The 15,115-nt window shown below is 43.5% G+C and overlaps 1 protein-coding gene across 1 annotated transcript; it reads right to left on the reverse strand.

Annotated features, from left to right (window-relative positions):
* Positions 1-11,902: 11,902 nt before the first annotated feature.
* OTUD1 (OTU deubiquitinase 1) lies at positions 11,903-14,837 on the reverse strand. The gene has a single exon (XM_059183931.1). The coding sequence runs from the start codon at positions 14,566-14,568 to the stop codon at positions 13,120-13,122; it is 1,449 nt and encodes a 482-aa protein (XP_059039914.1). The 5' UTR covers positions 14,569-14,837; the 3' UTR covers positions 11,903-13,119.
* Positions 14,838-15,115: the final 278 nt, after the last annotated feature.

A 15,115-nucleotide genomic window follows, 5' to 3' on the forward strand; every position in this document is an offset into this window, starting at 1 on the left:
GTACATTTTTTGAGATACCAGTGTCCAAAAATATGTTTATTCTACCCTTGTTCTTAATAGTTAGCTGGAATAGTAAATATTATTTATTATCAGTGCTACGCAAGATCTTTTGGTCACCTTTCCCTTGGTAAATGTCCCACGTCTTGAGTCTCACTTTTCCAAGGCAAAATCCAGAATGTTCTCTATGGCTAGTAGGGTTAGGGAAGGATCTGTGTAACCTATACCCTTCCAAGGACATACACTTGTGTAATTTCAGCTCAGAAGTCAGCAACAGGAGAGAGTGGCTGTTTCCTTTTTTTTTTTTTTTTTTTTGGTAAACTGTGGAGACAGAGACATCTGCTCCATAGGAGTGAGATGGCTCATTAGCAGACCTTCCTCACCATTGCTGCCAGCTGTGATGCTGTAGTGTCTGGACAAGGTGTGCTAGTGGACAGATCTCAGATGCAGCCCCACAACAGTTGTTGGGTGTGGATCCTGGCAATATGGCGTGTAGGCTGGCATTCTCTTGCTCACCTGGAAAGTCCATATACAAACTAAATAGTGTAAGGTCAATAAACTTCTTATCTGCTTAAACTAACCGTATAGGTTCTGCTGTTTACAATTAAGAATACTGAGATGGCTGGGTATAGAATTATAGCTTGGAAATCATTTTCCCTTGGAATTTGCAAGGCATCCTTCCATGGTCTCCTGGTTACAATATTTCTGTTGAGAAGTCTGATACCATTCTTGTTCTTATGGTTCTAGATATAACTTCTTTGTACTCTCTGAAAGCATCGAGGCTATTTTTTTAAAATCCCTAATATTTTGTGAAATATCTATTTGAAATGACACGGTGTGGGTTGCCTTCATTGGACTGCCACACACAGTTGTACATGTTGCGCACTCCACCATTCTGGAGAGTACTATTCCTATCTTCATGTATAGATACAGCCTATATGGCTATCCCTGATGACATTGAGGACATCCCATAGTACCTTACTGCTGAGAGACTGCTATCCTCAAGTTCTTGGAATTCATTTGTGTAATCTTTCTTTTCAACCATTGTCTTCATTCTTTCTCTCAAATACCTATTAGTCAAATATTGGGCTTTGCAGATTAGTCTCCTCATTTTCTTATTTGGTCTTTATTAGTCATTCCGTGTCTCCTTATTCCACTTTCTGAGAGATTTCTTCCACTTTATCTTCCGAACTTCTACTGAATATTTAACTTCAGCTATGCTATTTTTAATTTACAAGAGTTCTTTTTAAAAATAGCAGCTCTCTGTTCTCCCAGATCCAAGATCTTGTCTTATTTCTCGGAAGATATCAATTAGGAATTTAGTTACTTTTTTCCTCCTTTTAGATTTTCTTCTATGCACTGTATTCGGTTGCCTTTCTCTTTCCTTCTTACTTAACCATTTCTTTTTCATTTACTGGCATCTTGCTTTGATTTTAGAGATGATATGAAATGGCTCATGATCAGTGGCACAGGTATTTCTGGATGAAAAGCTGTTTGGGATGTGTGTGCAGAGTGGCTTCAGGTGGTGACTTCCCTGTAAATCACCTTGCATGCCTGTTTTCCTGAGGATCCCAACTGGGAGTCTCTGGAGGCCTTTTCTCTGGTCTAGTCCATTCTCCCAGAAAGAAATCTGCCTGTGGTTGGCCGTAGCAGGCGGGGAGACGTGTCAGCCTGGCCTGTAGGCCAGGACACTCAGATCCGAGTTCAGGTGGGGGCTGAGCTGTGTTTCCATATACACTGGTTTTAGCCCCACCTGTGCTGTCACCAGCAGAGGGGGACTAGTGCCTCTAGCCTTTGCTCTCTGGGATTCTGCAGAGTGGGGCTGCTTCTGGACTTTTCCCCCTCAAATCTGGTAAGGTTTTTTGGCTCTCCTATCTGCTGAATTATTTACCAACCCTGTTTCCAGTGTCCACACATTTATTTTATTATTGTCATCTCGTTTTCCAGGTTCTTCATCCTTGTGAGATTATGATTCAGTCCCCCTCCCTGGTCATTTTTCACGAAGTATTCTGAGAGGGAAAGGTGGAAAATATGTTGCAAATGCCATTTTTAAAAAATCTAATATTCCCTCTATATGTTGAAAAACTTACATAAGGCCAAATGTATGCGAGGCACTCAACTCTTCTCTTCTTCATTTATACATAATCATAACTACAAATACAATAACAACCTACTGCATGGGACTATCCTGAGGAGTAGGTGAGAAAAGCAGGTGAAGCCTTGAATTTGACTATGATGATGGTGAAAACAATGAGGACGAAGCAATGCAGAGCAAACAGCATGTGCCAAGCCCGGAGGAGAGGAAAAGGTCTGCCCCGCAGTCCTGGCACGACCAGCAGCATCAGCAGTGCCCGGAAACCAGCGGGATATTCAAGCACTCCGTCCCCATCCCAGAGGGACAGAAACAGAAACTATGAAGGTGACTCTGAAATCTGCCCTTTAACACAAAATTTATATGATTCTGATGCCCACGGCAGTTTGGGACCCACTGATCTGGACACGAGGAAATGGACTCCTTTCACTGGAGGTGCTAGCTGGGCGCCAACCGCAGTCACCGGTGTGTCTCAGGTACTAGGAGAATGAGACCAGCATTTAAATAACAGCAGAGGTTTGCGAGATGAAAGCCAGAGAAGAGCCAGGCTTGTACAGGGAAGACCTCATTGTAGGCCCGGCGGGCCCGTCCTGCAGCCGCCTCTTCAGCTGTGAGCTACACCAGGATCCTAACTAGCAACATAGGTCAGTAAGACCCTCCTACACACACACACACACACACACACACACACACACACACACACACACCTGCTTTGCTTGTTTTTCTGAGGCCAGTTGGAATGAAGTGTCTGGCAGTTGGAATCCAAAGGATCCTGACAAATATCAGACCCTTCCTTTTAAGAAGCAGAATGAACCTGACCTTCCCAGGTTGACCATCTCCAGCGACACAGGAGTGGTGGCCAAGGGTGGCTCCCAATGGCCATCCAGCTAGTAGAGTCTGCCAATAGGGCTCTGACCTCGACAGGTTTCACAACGCTCTGAATTCCATGTTTCCTCTGCTTACATATTTTGGACAAATATGATCATGTTTACACATGCAAGAATCAAATCGAATCAATTTACCTTGTTTTGTATTTCAAGATTTGGTGAGCACCACCATATTCACCCTGTTTGTAACTGTCACGATTTTTTGCATTTTCATCAGACTCTTTATTCTTCCTCTTATCTCACTTGATCTTTCTCAACTTCACAGAGCACTTGCTTGTCATGGAGTGAGACTCATAAGATCTGCCTATAATTTAAGGGTCCCTAAACCTAGCTGAGCATTAAAATGACCTAGGAGATTTCTAAACCTATAATCTGCATGCCCCACTCCAGACCCACCACACCTCTCTGAGCCATTTTCTGCACGCACACACACGCGCACAAATAAAATGAAGATATAATAATATACATATACCTACATATAAAAAAACTAATGACCCTTCACATGGCTTCATTTGCATTGCCCTGAAAATTATGTTTTCTTAATGTGAAGAATTTCATTGTCTGCTTCCTTAACAATGAAACGGTGACAGGTGAAGCATGAATATTTCCTTTTTTTGAGAGTTACATCATTCAGCAAAGCTAATTTTTCATAGAGAATCATTATAACTGAAGCTCTCCTCCTCCAGTCTGCAAAGTAGCCACAGAAAAGGTCACAGAGGGGGCGCCTGGGTGGCTCAGTGGGTTAAGCCTCTGCTTTTTGGCTCAGATCATGGTCTCAGGGTCCTGGGATGGAGCCCTGCATCGGGATCTCTGCTCAGCAGGGAACCTGCTTCCCCCTCTCTCTGCCTGCCTCTCTGCCTCTTGTGATCTCTGTCAAATAAATAAAATAAAACAAAAATCTTTAAAAAATGGTTCCCTCCCTCTACTCCCCCCCTACTTTAAAAAAAAAAAAAAAAAAAAAAGGTCACAGAGACAACACAGTCTAACATGGAAAGAGCAAATACCTGTCGTCATGTGGGTTGCCCCTTCCTTCTGCTCTCATGAACTGTGGATTCCTCCCTCCTGAGCCTGAGAAGGCCTTTTCTCAATTCAGGGCTTCTGTCAGTTCAATGGGGAAAACACAGATGCTGTCACCTAAAACGTTCCGGTTTAAAGAGGCCTGGGTCTTAGTCCTAACACTGTCATGGTCTAGGAAAAACTTCTCTCTTTGGACTTCGTCGTTTTTAGAACAGAGATTAGCCCCCTTTTTTTCTTCCTTCTCAAAAGGTGGGGAGGGTAAAATGAGATTTGTGAATATAGGAAATTCAAAATCATGCCTCCCAAATATAAGATCAAATTTGGTGGGTGAGACATTATACTAAAGAGGATATAAACAAAGCAGAATGTTGTATCAAAGGATGGAATCCTGCAGTTCTGAAGCACATGTACCTACATGGTCAAAATTTCACTTAAAATCCCTAGTCCGAGGGAAAAGAATGTATCCATTTCAAACAGTTTTGATAGTTTTCGGCAAATGGAAACTCTCAAGTATTGGTGAACAGAAGATATAAATGTCACAGTGGAGCTATACAATAACCACTCTTTTCGGAAGCACCCTTCAAGTTTTGAAATAGAATGTGGATATTACATATGCCAATGAAATAATATTAAGAGAAAATACTTGTATAAATAAAGAAAAGCAAAACCCTATTCATAAATAATAATGAAGCGTAATACCGGTCAGCAATCAGTATTTAAAAAATCATTTAAATCAGAATAAGTGTAAAATGGAATTCAATGTAAATCAACATAAATCAGAATTCAACCTGAAAGCAAAACTTCAAGCCAGGTTTGATGCACATAATGAACGTGTCCTGTGATTCTAAAGGTAATAATTCTAGAGGTAGCTAACATTTACTGAGTGCTAACTCTATGCTTGAGATATATGCATTATACATTATTTCTAGTTTAATCTTTACTCAACCTTCTGAAATAAATACAGTAACTGTTTCCATTACACAAATGATGCAGGGTTAAAGAGGTTAACTAACTCACCCAAAGTCATTCTTACAGTAAGTGGTTCACCCTCAGATTGAACGCCTGCTAGCTTGACTCCAAAGACATCTCATGAGCAAAATAATATACATAAGGTACGATTATGATAGCCTCCAGTTTTTACAGACCTATTACCATATAGCCTATGAGTTCCCCTGCTACTTAGCACAGTACTTACTTTCAAGGTAGTCGATATTTGTTGGATGAATATTTACCTCATATTTCCAAGAAGTATTTTCCTTTATTTTTCTTACCTATTTGGTGTATTAGTGTGGCTTGCCGAAAACAGTCTCTTATCTAGATAAATGCAGCCACATTAACTAATGTATTGTTCTTTGGCTCTCTTTTCTCTAAGCATCGTACAGACAACTATCCTTCTCTTGTGACAATACATTTCTGTAGCCAACCAGACAAATAATTTGGATATGGACACTTTCATCAACTATGGCTTTCTTTACATCAATTTTTTTTTTTTTTTTTTTTTTTTTTTTGAGAGAGGGAGGAGGGGCAGAGGGGCCAGGAGACAGCGAATCTGAAGACTCCTCGCCCAGCATGGAGACCCATGCAGGGCTCAGTTTCACAACGCTGAGATCATGAACTGAGCCGAAATCAAGAGTCAAACACTTAACCGAGCGAGCGCCCAGGCTCCCCTACATCATCAGTTACTTTCGATTAGTCCCTGCCGAAGCTATGCTTGTAATACAGCTGCCCTGACTCAACCAGGAGGGCCACCTTCTTGACAAGAAATTTAGCAACCATCTTTGGGGTAAGTTATGCTTACAGTTGGCTGCTCTGACCCATTTAGGATTCTTATGGATTCCCCTAAGAAAGTGGGTAAGAGTTACAAGAGTTATACAGAAGGTAAGCCTCATCTTTTGTTTGTTTTACAGATTTTGACCTGATTTTATTTATTTTGATTTTATTTATTGAGAGCGAGCGAGCGAGCAGGGGGAAGGGCAGAGGGAGAAGCAGACTCCCCGCCGAGCAGAGATGGACACAGGACCTGGGGCTCCATCTCAGGACCTCGATATCACTTCCTCAGCAGAAGTCAGACACTGAATCGACTGAGTCACCCAGGAGCCCTGCTTATAAACCTCATCTTTAAATGATACTTCTATGGAGCTTCTAGCCCACAAGAACCCCCTGGTGGTAGGGGGCTTTCCCCCCCTTCTTTACTGGATGAGGTGAGCTTTAGACATTTTCTTTTAAAGGCTGAGTAAATTAGTAAAATCACCAAATTAGTAAAACTTAGTAAAGACTACCTTACTTTAAGCGCAGTAGACCCCATACAAATTTTCTAAAAGAAAACCAAGGAGGACAATGTAAATAAAAAATAATTAGAAAATAGAGAAAGGGAGAGAGGTAAAACCAGCAATATCCGAAAGAAGCAAGATCTATAAAAACTTAAGAGGAAAAAGTTTCATATTGTTCTTTTTGAAGAAAACCAGGGTTTGTGTCAAAGGCCAGATTTTCAAGATATTTCTATATACTAAGGAACAATTAAGAATGGAAAGGAAATAGAAAAATATCAGCCTTCTCAAAATGAGGAGGGCTCTGCATATGTATATATTTAACCCGTGGCAGATGCTTTGTTGAGGAGCTGATAAGGAACCCAAAATTGTAGCAACTATTAATCCTACTTTTGTCTCTTCGTAATGTGAAACAAGTTCAGGCGTATTTTATTCCCTTTATTCCCAGATACTTCCAAACTAGCATTTTCTTCTTAGAGATATTTTCACCCTAACCCATTCCTGACGAATAAAGATTTGGAGAAGATTGCTATTTTCCTGCCAAAAATCCATTTACCCTTCTTCCTGGAACAGTCTGGATGATATTCCCCAGTTAGATAAGACCATCTGACAAAATTCGGGCCAAGGGACGAGAGCAGAAGCGAAGCGTGCCACCTCAGGGTGTGCATGCTCTTTCTAGGAGGCATGGGATGGGCAGGGAGGTGGCCTGGCTTCGAACTCTCTTACAGTGACAGGGTCCTGGGGGATGTGTCTTCTTCTGAGCACAGCTGCCCCACCAGGCTGGCCTGCTCCCTTGGGAACAGTCAAGTGAAAAGAGAAATCAACTTCTGTTAGAAGCATAGCTTAACTATTAAAATCACACTGTCTATTCCTGTAGGTTCCTGTTGCTTTCTAAACCCATCCAGCCATCTCTCTGCAAATTGCCACACTTCTGAGCAGCACTGACTTCCGCCAACAGCCACTATCAATGCTGTGGAGAGGTAATGAAAAATCTGTCAGAGGAAACGACTGTATATTGAAAAGTTCAACACACATCTTCAATCTCTCTTCTAATTCCGTCCTAGAATTCTGTAGACTATGCAGTGATTGAAGTTTCCGTTTCAGGTATCTACTGTTTATTGAGATAGGAGCGTTGTTTAGATTTTAAGTAAAAAGATCTGTTAACTCCCCCTAGGTCTGGCACTTTTCAGCAAGATGACAAAGACAGTGAAGTGACAGCTAAGAACTTCCTCACGATGTTCTCCCACTTCTTCATTCCTATTACATCACCACGACAGGTCAAATTTCACTGTAAGAAACAAAAGGTAAGAATGTCTCCTGTTGGTCCTTAGAACTGAAGGCTTTATTTGAGTTTATTTTACAAATTGGCTGCACAGGTGTTACACGACCCACTGGTATAAATTTCCTTTACAATTACCTACTTTACACACCACCCTTTTGTACCTTGATAAGCTACGAAATACAAGCACGGAGTCTACATTTACCCAGTGGAGACATAATGCACATTCATTATGGGAGTATACAGGAGGAGTTCAAAAGACAGAAGTCACGTTTCTACTAGACCTGTCTATGTGTACTGGAATTTGGAGTCTTCGATGAAGAACTGATGCTTCGATGACCTCATAATTAGCCCATCTTGGTGAACCAGAAAACTAAATAAGAAAAGCAAAAGGCAGGCACTGGCAGGTACCTACTAAAAAGGATTATGTATGGCCCAGAGGAAGCGCAAAGTATTAGCCAGGCAATGGCAAGTCAAGCACAGTTTTGAGGACTGATAGATAACCTCCCGCTGTCTTGTTTTTAACGCAGCACTGCATACATACAGAAGTCCCTTAATTGGACAAACTCACCATTTCCAGGATACCACCACAGAATGCAAAAAAGACAAAGATGAAAGCAAAAAAAAAAAAAAAAGAAAAGAAAAGAAAAGCTGTCTCGTTGACCAAAAACGAAAGCTTATACACGTTCCTCATAGCAGAGCATCCTAGTCTCAAATTAGAAACCCATTTCCTATGATTTTAGAGTCAATTCTGACAAGCACGCTTGTTGGTGTTTCAGACAACCTAGGAAATCATGATGGGCTGTAGGGAGGAGACAGGAAAAGAATAAAACACAAAGAGAACAGTCCTAGCGCTCTGAGGTCCTTTAAACTACAAAGCAATCTGCCAAGGCTTCCGGGCCATCCAGCCAGGCCATCGCGAAAGCCCTCAGTCATTAAAGGGAGATTAAACTATATTTAGTTATTTTACAAAGGCAAATCAGTGCACCATAGATTGCTTCTTAAAAGAATTTTATCAAAAGCAGTTTTGTTTTATCTTTTACACATAAATGGACTGTTCAATTAGAAAACTCACTTATGAAAACCAGGCTAGCTAGGGTTTTATGTGATGACAGTGAACTCTCTCTCTGACCTCTCCTCGTAGAATAACTGTCGCTGACCTAATTTACAGCATGAGGTAATAACACTGCCTCTTTCCCCCCAATAGCTCTGTTTGGATCTGATTTGCGGGCCTTGTCCACGCCCCACTGACCAAGGGCGTAAGCCTGCTGCCCGTGCTGTTGGAACACAACAGTCCTAAGCTTGCTTGAAATCAGTCCAGCATTTCCTTCCCAACCGGGCTGGAGAAAGGAAACAGCAGAACCAGGAATTTCTGCAGACTGGACTTGAGGTAGGTGCAACCCCTAAAGTCAGAGCAAGTCCCTTCAGGCGAAGCAACACTTTTACTGTCACTTCAGGTTAATGGAAGTTCGATTTTTAAATAATGTTTCTTGGTTTAGTTCTCAAGATGTTTGGAAGACGACACAAAGAATCAAATTCAACTTTTGGGTTTCAAATCTGTTTTTTTCATTACAGACTTTACTGCCTCTCCGTAACACTACTTCTCTTTAAAATGCTTGGAATTACTTTGTCAGTGGTAATTCCCAGTAATTGTCAACTCCAGTTATTTTTATTTGATTTCACATCCACCAAATAAGTATTTCCCAAAGCTCACTATTTCCTTCAAGTCATTCGTTGTTCATTCAACAAGTATGTACTGAGTGTTTATTCCGCTAGTTATTGGGTTGGAACTAGGGGATCCAACAGGGAACATAATATATAGTTCATGTGTACTGTACTTAGTATATTTAGGGAATGAAACTGAATTAAATGCCATCCAGTTTTTTGGTGCCTCTTTGAGATGGTTATAGACACCCCCGGAATGTCAAAATAGTAGTAAGGTCTGGACTAAAGATTTCATGTGACAAACAAGTGTTAAGTGTGAACACGTTACACATTTGAAATATACACTTGAATTTACCAGTATGTTTACCAGCATATTAAATTATCAAATGTCCAAAGGTTTTAATCTATTTTTATTCTGTAATGCTTTTCCTCCATATGAGCACACTGAATACCATGGTAACATTCTAAGAGCTCAACTTTCTCACCTTTTAGAAAAAGAGGGGAAACAAAATAAGTTTTAATGAAGCAGTGTGATTAGCTCAAGATCCATTTTTTAAAAAATACAGAAGTACGAAGAAAACACTGCAGCATAAGGACTATTTACCCAAGCTGAGGCTAACCAATTCTGATGTTCAAGGAATCCTAAGGCATCTCCCCTCCTCTACAGAATATGATATCTGAAGAAAGCCTTTCCACCTAATGAAAATTTTAGCATATAAAACACATGGACTACAAGTTTAAAAAAATGTAATTAAAAGAATCACATGTAAAAAAAAAAAAAGAATCATAAGTACATATCCTTCTGGGCCTCATCAGTAGGTTTACTGCTTAGTCCAATTAAACATGAAAATGAGTACATTTTCTTATTTTAGAGAAATATGAGTGGAAAGTGAACTAAAGGGTCAGGAAACTAGGTTTTTGCCATTTAATTTTTAAAAATGAAACAGTTGTTGGGGTGCCTGGGTGGCTCAGTTGGTTGGACGACTGCCTTTGGCTCAGGTCATGATCCCGGAGTCCCAGGATCGAGTCCCGTATCAGGCTCCCAGCTCCATGGGGAGTCTGCTTCTCCCTCTGACCTTCTCCTCGCTCATGTTCTCTCTCACGGTCTCTCTCTCAAATAAATAAATAAAATCTTAAAAAAAAAAAAAAAAAGAAACAGTTGTTTTAAAAAAAAAAATCACGCTAATAGTGGTTTGTATCAGTTTTTATCCATGGACCACCTTAGTAAAACTTTCAAGTTAATAGTGTGATTTTCACACTAATTTCCCTGAAACCACAGTTGGATTGACTTAGAGATTTTTATCCTCCTCTCCCATACTTTCTGGGGAAGGAAATGCACTAAAGAGACTTTAGCTCACAGCCATCAGGTGTTTGCTTCATACAGTTTTGAGCCTCTTGGCTGCTATAGAGAGTATCTGAAGGAAGAAACTGTTTAGTAAAATCTGTTTGCTAAAAGAAGTTAAGAGTCAACCACATTTCCAGCTCTTCACCTGCTCATCTTCAGTGATCCAGGACTGCTGCTCATACATAAAGCTGGTGCTGTAGTAGAGAATACATACTGAGCCTAAGGGAGTGGCTAATACTGTATTTCTCTTCAAAAAACCAAGCCATAGAAAGAGGACATTAAGACATAAAAACCTCTTAGGCAAGACAACTAAAAAAACATGCTGCCATGCAGTACCACCTTAGGATTCATTACATTTTTTTAAACATACCACCCTTGAGAATCTAAATCAAGGACTTGGGATTCTAATTCGAAAATGAAACAGAACCCAGAATTTGTTTCTTCAAAACAGCAATGAACTTCTAGATGGCTTTTTGGGAAATTCTATCTAATTGGTCTATCCATTTGTGTTAAGTTTTAAGCATGCCCAAATTTTATACATGTCTAAATAAAGAAGGAAAGCAGCATATTTAGACAGGTAATTCAAATAAAATAATTTCTTTCCCAAGTTAATCAGTGAACCCATGAAGTAAACCTCTTCTTACCCCAAAAAAAGAGATGCATGATTAGCTAACATCTAAAAGAAATTCACTAATTAACATATAAAGCAAATTGTCCTGATAACTAATGGCATTCTTGCAAAAATGTGGTTAAAGGATGAACTCAAGTTCAAATGTGTCTATAACCATGAAATATAAACATATGAACTATCAACTGTAAAGTAAAACATCCGAACTAGCTGTTTTTATTCTACAATAAACAAGATACTCAGATTATGTCTACAGGTGTACTTACCCACTAAATCCATTAACACATCTCAAAATTAAGAGATTCACATGGTCTCAAGATGCCAGACTGGATAAAAATTACAACAACACTGTTTTGGTCACCCTCTGAAACATTTAAATCTGTACTGAGAGTAAGTGAAACACAAAACTATGATACTTAAACGCTGTGCTGGTTAACACAATCTTGCATCTCTCTGTTTATTAGCGACGGTACTCTAGTTTTAAACAGGAATTAGCATTGGAAATAAGGAGAGCAATGTCCTGAGTTACTCCTTTGAAGTATAGTTAACTAAGACTTATCCTTTGAAATTACTAATGATTATCCTACCCTGTTCATGTGAGAACTTAAGAAATCCCCCTCAGAATTCCATGACATCTTTACACATGAAATAAAAATGGATACACGTAAGAGATGCTCCTACAAGTGTCACTTCTTAATTGAAAAACCACCTTGGCCAAAGAGACATTGTAAAAGTAAAATTACGCATTTTATTCATTCATTCCATCAGCTGAGAATCGCTCTATTGTACAAATACAGTATTGTACAAAAAAATCACAAAATGTTACAAAATAAAAAAGTACAAACTGCAGTACTTAATAAATATGACTAGTAGTTAAAGTGGAAATGAGATAGATTTTAGGTTGAGAACATTGTTTGACCCAGCAAACCATACAAGATTTGTTTACAGACATTTTTATTTGTACATAATACAGGGCAATCCTATTTTGCCTTTTGAAAGAATTTAAAAGGAATAAAATATTAAGACAGTATTCTCCTGCTATAGAACAACTGCCAAGGTTGATTTGAGCATTTATGCTAGTAGTTTTTTTTAATCTTAGTTGAATACAAGCAGCAGGAGGCTTATCTTGTCACAAAGTTAAAATCCTTTTATAACAAAATGACAAATATAAATAAAAACAATTCAGAGCACCAGACAATCTACTCTAAATGCCAACCAAAGTACAGAATAGTCATCACACTGCCATCTGCAAATATCAGACTCATTCAAGTAAGACCTGGTACTATCCCTTAAAGAAAATTCTTCCCACAACCTTCCCTTAAATATTTCTCTTTAAAAGGTTGACCATTTCTAGAAAAATAATGATTTCCAAAACAAACCTGTTTTTCATTAAAATGGAATGGGCCAATCATCTGGTAACACAAATGCATCAATATCCATTTGAAATAATTATCTAAGGATCATAAAATCCAAATCGAACATAAAATAACTACTAAATCACAAAGTCTGTCCAAAGGAATAAACTTCATATAAAGCACTTCTCTGGATTTATGCTGGAAAGCTGTTTGTCAAAATGGAACACGTCATAGATGAAGTTACACCAATTTTTAAAAATGTTGTGCAAAAATACATTTTTATAGAAAACAGATTACCAGGAATGAACAAATTTACACCGTGAGAAACTAGCTTGCAAATTAAGTAGTGCCAACTTTATACAGCAAATTATAAACAGCAGTAGGATCACCCAAAGCCATCATGAAACATCATTTAGGTGCCCAGCAACCTTCAGCTCTGAGGAGAAAACATTCAAAAAAATGATTAAGGCATTACACCTATGGTAAATCTACTAGAAGTTTGAAAGTGCTATTACCCTGATTAGAGTTCATAATTCTCCCAACACATTATGTATGCAATTCTCCCAGGGTGTACGTTTTCAGACACTTCAAGAGCATGCATTTTGTTCAATATACATTTTGGAGAGGGATATGGCCATGGATTTGGCAAGTTCTTCATCGCGTTTTCTTTGCACTTGAGTCTGTTTGCACCAATTGTCATACTCTGGGTTGGGGTAGGAGTGATCAAACACCGCATCATAATGTCCATTACTGAGCCAACTGAGCCAAATACTAGGCCTTAGGGAATCCTCTGGGCCCAAATAGTGAATCATGGTAGATACCGTAGGGCTCTCCAACCTCCCTCCAGTAGTTAAATGTATATTCACATTCAGCATCTGCCCCATGGCCAGCAATTCCGGGTACCCGGCCCACGCCCCGTCTTGAGCAGCATTGATGATGAACTCCCCCACGTCGCCCTCAATCAGGGGGCTAAAGTGGTCGAGATGATCGGCAATGTAATGCACCGTCTGCTCCCTCAGCTCCCGGTGCAGGCTCTGGTCTCCGTACACTGTCTTGCTGACCGCGCGGTAGAGGCAGTTGCCGTCGGGAATGATGTGAAATCGGTACTTATTCCTCTGTCGCAGGTACTTGTCCTGCCTCTCCACCTCCGCCAGGTACAGGGCCAGTTTCTCGTCTCTGGGATCCGACCTGGAGACGATCACTGCCTCGGCAGCGGCGCTCGGGACCGCCTCGCCGCTCCGCGCCGGGGGCGCCTCCGCCTCCGGGTCCGGCCGCCGTGCTTCGTCCGCGCCGGAAGGGTCGCTGCGGTCGCCCACCTTCTCCCAGCCCCGGAGGCTCCTCTCCGCCGGGTGCTCCTCGCCCCACGGCCCGAGGCTGGGCTCCGGGCTCCCCGGGGGCGGCGCGGGGCCTCGGTGCTTGGCGGCGGCCAGGGCCTGGCGGTGCTCGCTCAGTCGGAAGTTTCTGTCGGGACCCTCCCGGGCCGCGTCCGGACCCGCGGGCTCGGGGCAGTCGGGCCTCAGCAGCTCCTCCAGGAGCCAGGCGGAGGAGCCCCGGCGCGGCGGGACGGGGGCGCCCGGCGCCGGGGCCAGCAGGAGGCAGCGGCCGCGCTGAGCGGCGGGGGCCGCGGCGCCGGGCTCGGGCCCGTGCAGCAGGAGCCGGTCGGCGCCCAGGGCCCGCACGGTGATCTGCGCCGTGGACGTGTAGTGCGGCGGCAGCGGCGGCTTGCAGGACCCGCCGGGAGGGCCGGCAGCGGCCGAGGCGGGGGCGGCGGCCCCGGACACCATCTCGAAGCAGGAGGAGAAGGCGGGCATCTTGGCGGCGGGGGCGGCGGCGGCTTCTCGGGGCTCGGCGGCCGCGGCAGGCTGGCACTCACCGGTCTCGGGCTCTGGCTCGCCGCTGGTGGGTCCCGGGGGCTGCAGAGAGACCTTGAAGGGGGCGGCGGCGGCGGCGGCGGCGGCTGGGGGAGCGGAGGCTGCGGCCGTGGGACCCGGTCCCCCGGCTGGGTAGTGGGTGCAGACGCTGCTGTAGAGCTGCATGTCCCTGCCCGCCGCTCCGGCCCCTTATAGGCGCGGCGAGCCCGGGTGAGGGGGACACACCCTCCGGGCCCGGCGGAGGGGGCAGGCCGGGCGCGATGACCCAGTGCCCCTAGAATAGAAATGACCGAAGGGCCACCGGCCGCCGGCGCGTCAAGAGCCGCAAATAGCGCCCGGGTCCCCGCCAAATTCCTGCTGCGCCACAACGCGCGGTGGGGGCGGGGAGGGGACGCGCGCTCGACCCCTGCCGGCGCGCTCGGCCCGCAGACTCGGGGCGCCGCGCCCGCTGCCGCTGCTCCGACCGCGGCGGCCGCTGGGGACTCTCGGAGAAAGCCGCCCGCCCCGCTGGAGCGCGTCCCGCCGGCGAGAAGCAGTGCAGGGCGCGCGGAGGGGCCGGGAGGCGGGGCCGCGGTTGTTTACCTCAGGCAGCGCGGCCGCGTCACGTGGGCCCGCTGGAATGTGCGGCTCGTCGCGGCGCCCCATTCAACAGCGCGGGCTCGCCCCGCCCCCCCGGCCCACGCCCCGCCCCCCGGCCCGTTCGGCGGACGTC

Source organism: Mustela lutreola, chromosome 8 (assembly GCF_030435805.1).
Source record: "Mustela lutreola isolate mMusLut2 chromosome 8, mMusLut2.pri, whole genome shotgun sequence".
NCBI classification, from domain to species: domain Eukaryota; kingdom Metazoa; phylum Chordata; class Mammalia; order Carnivora; family Mustelidae; genus Mustela; species Mustela lutreola.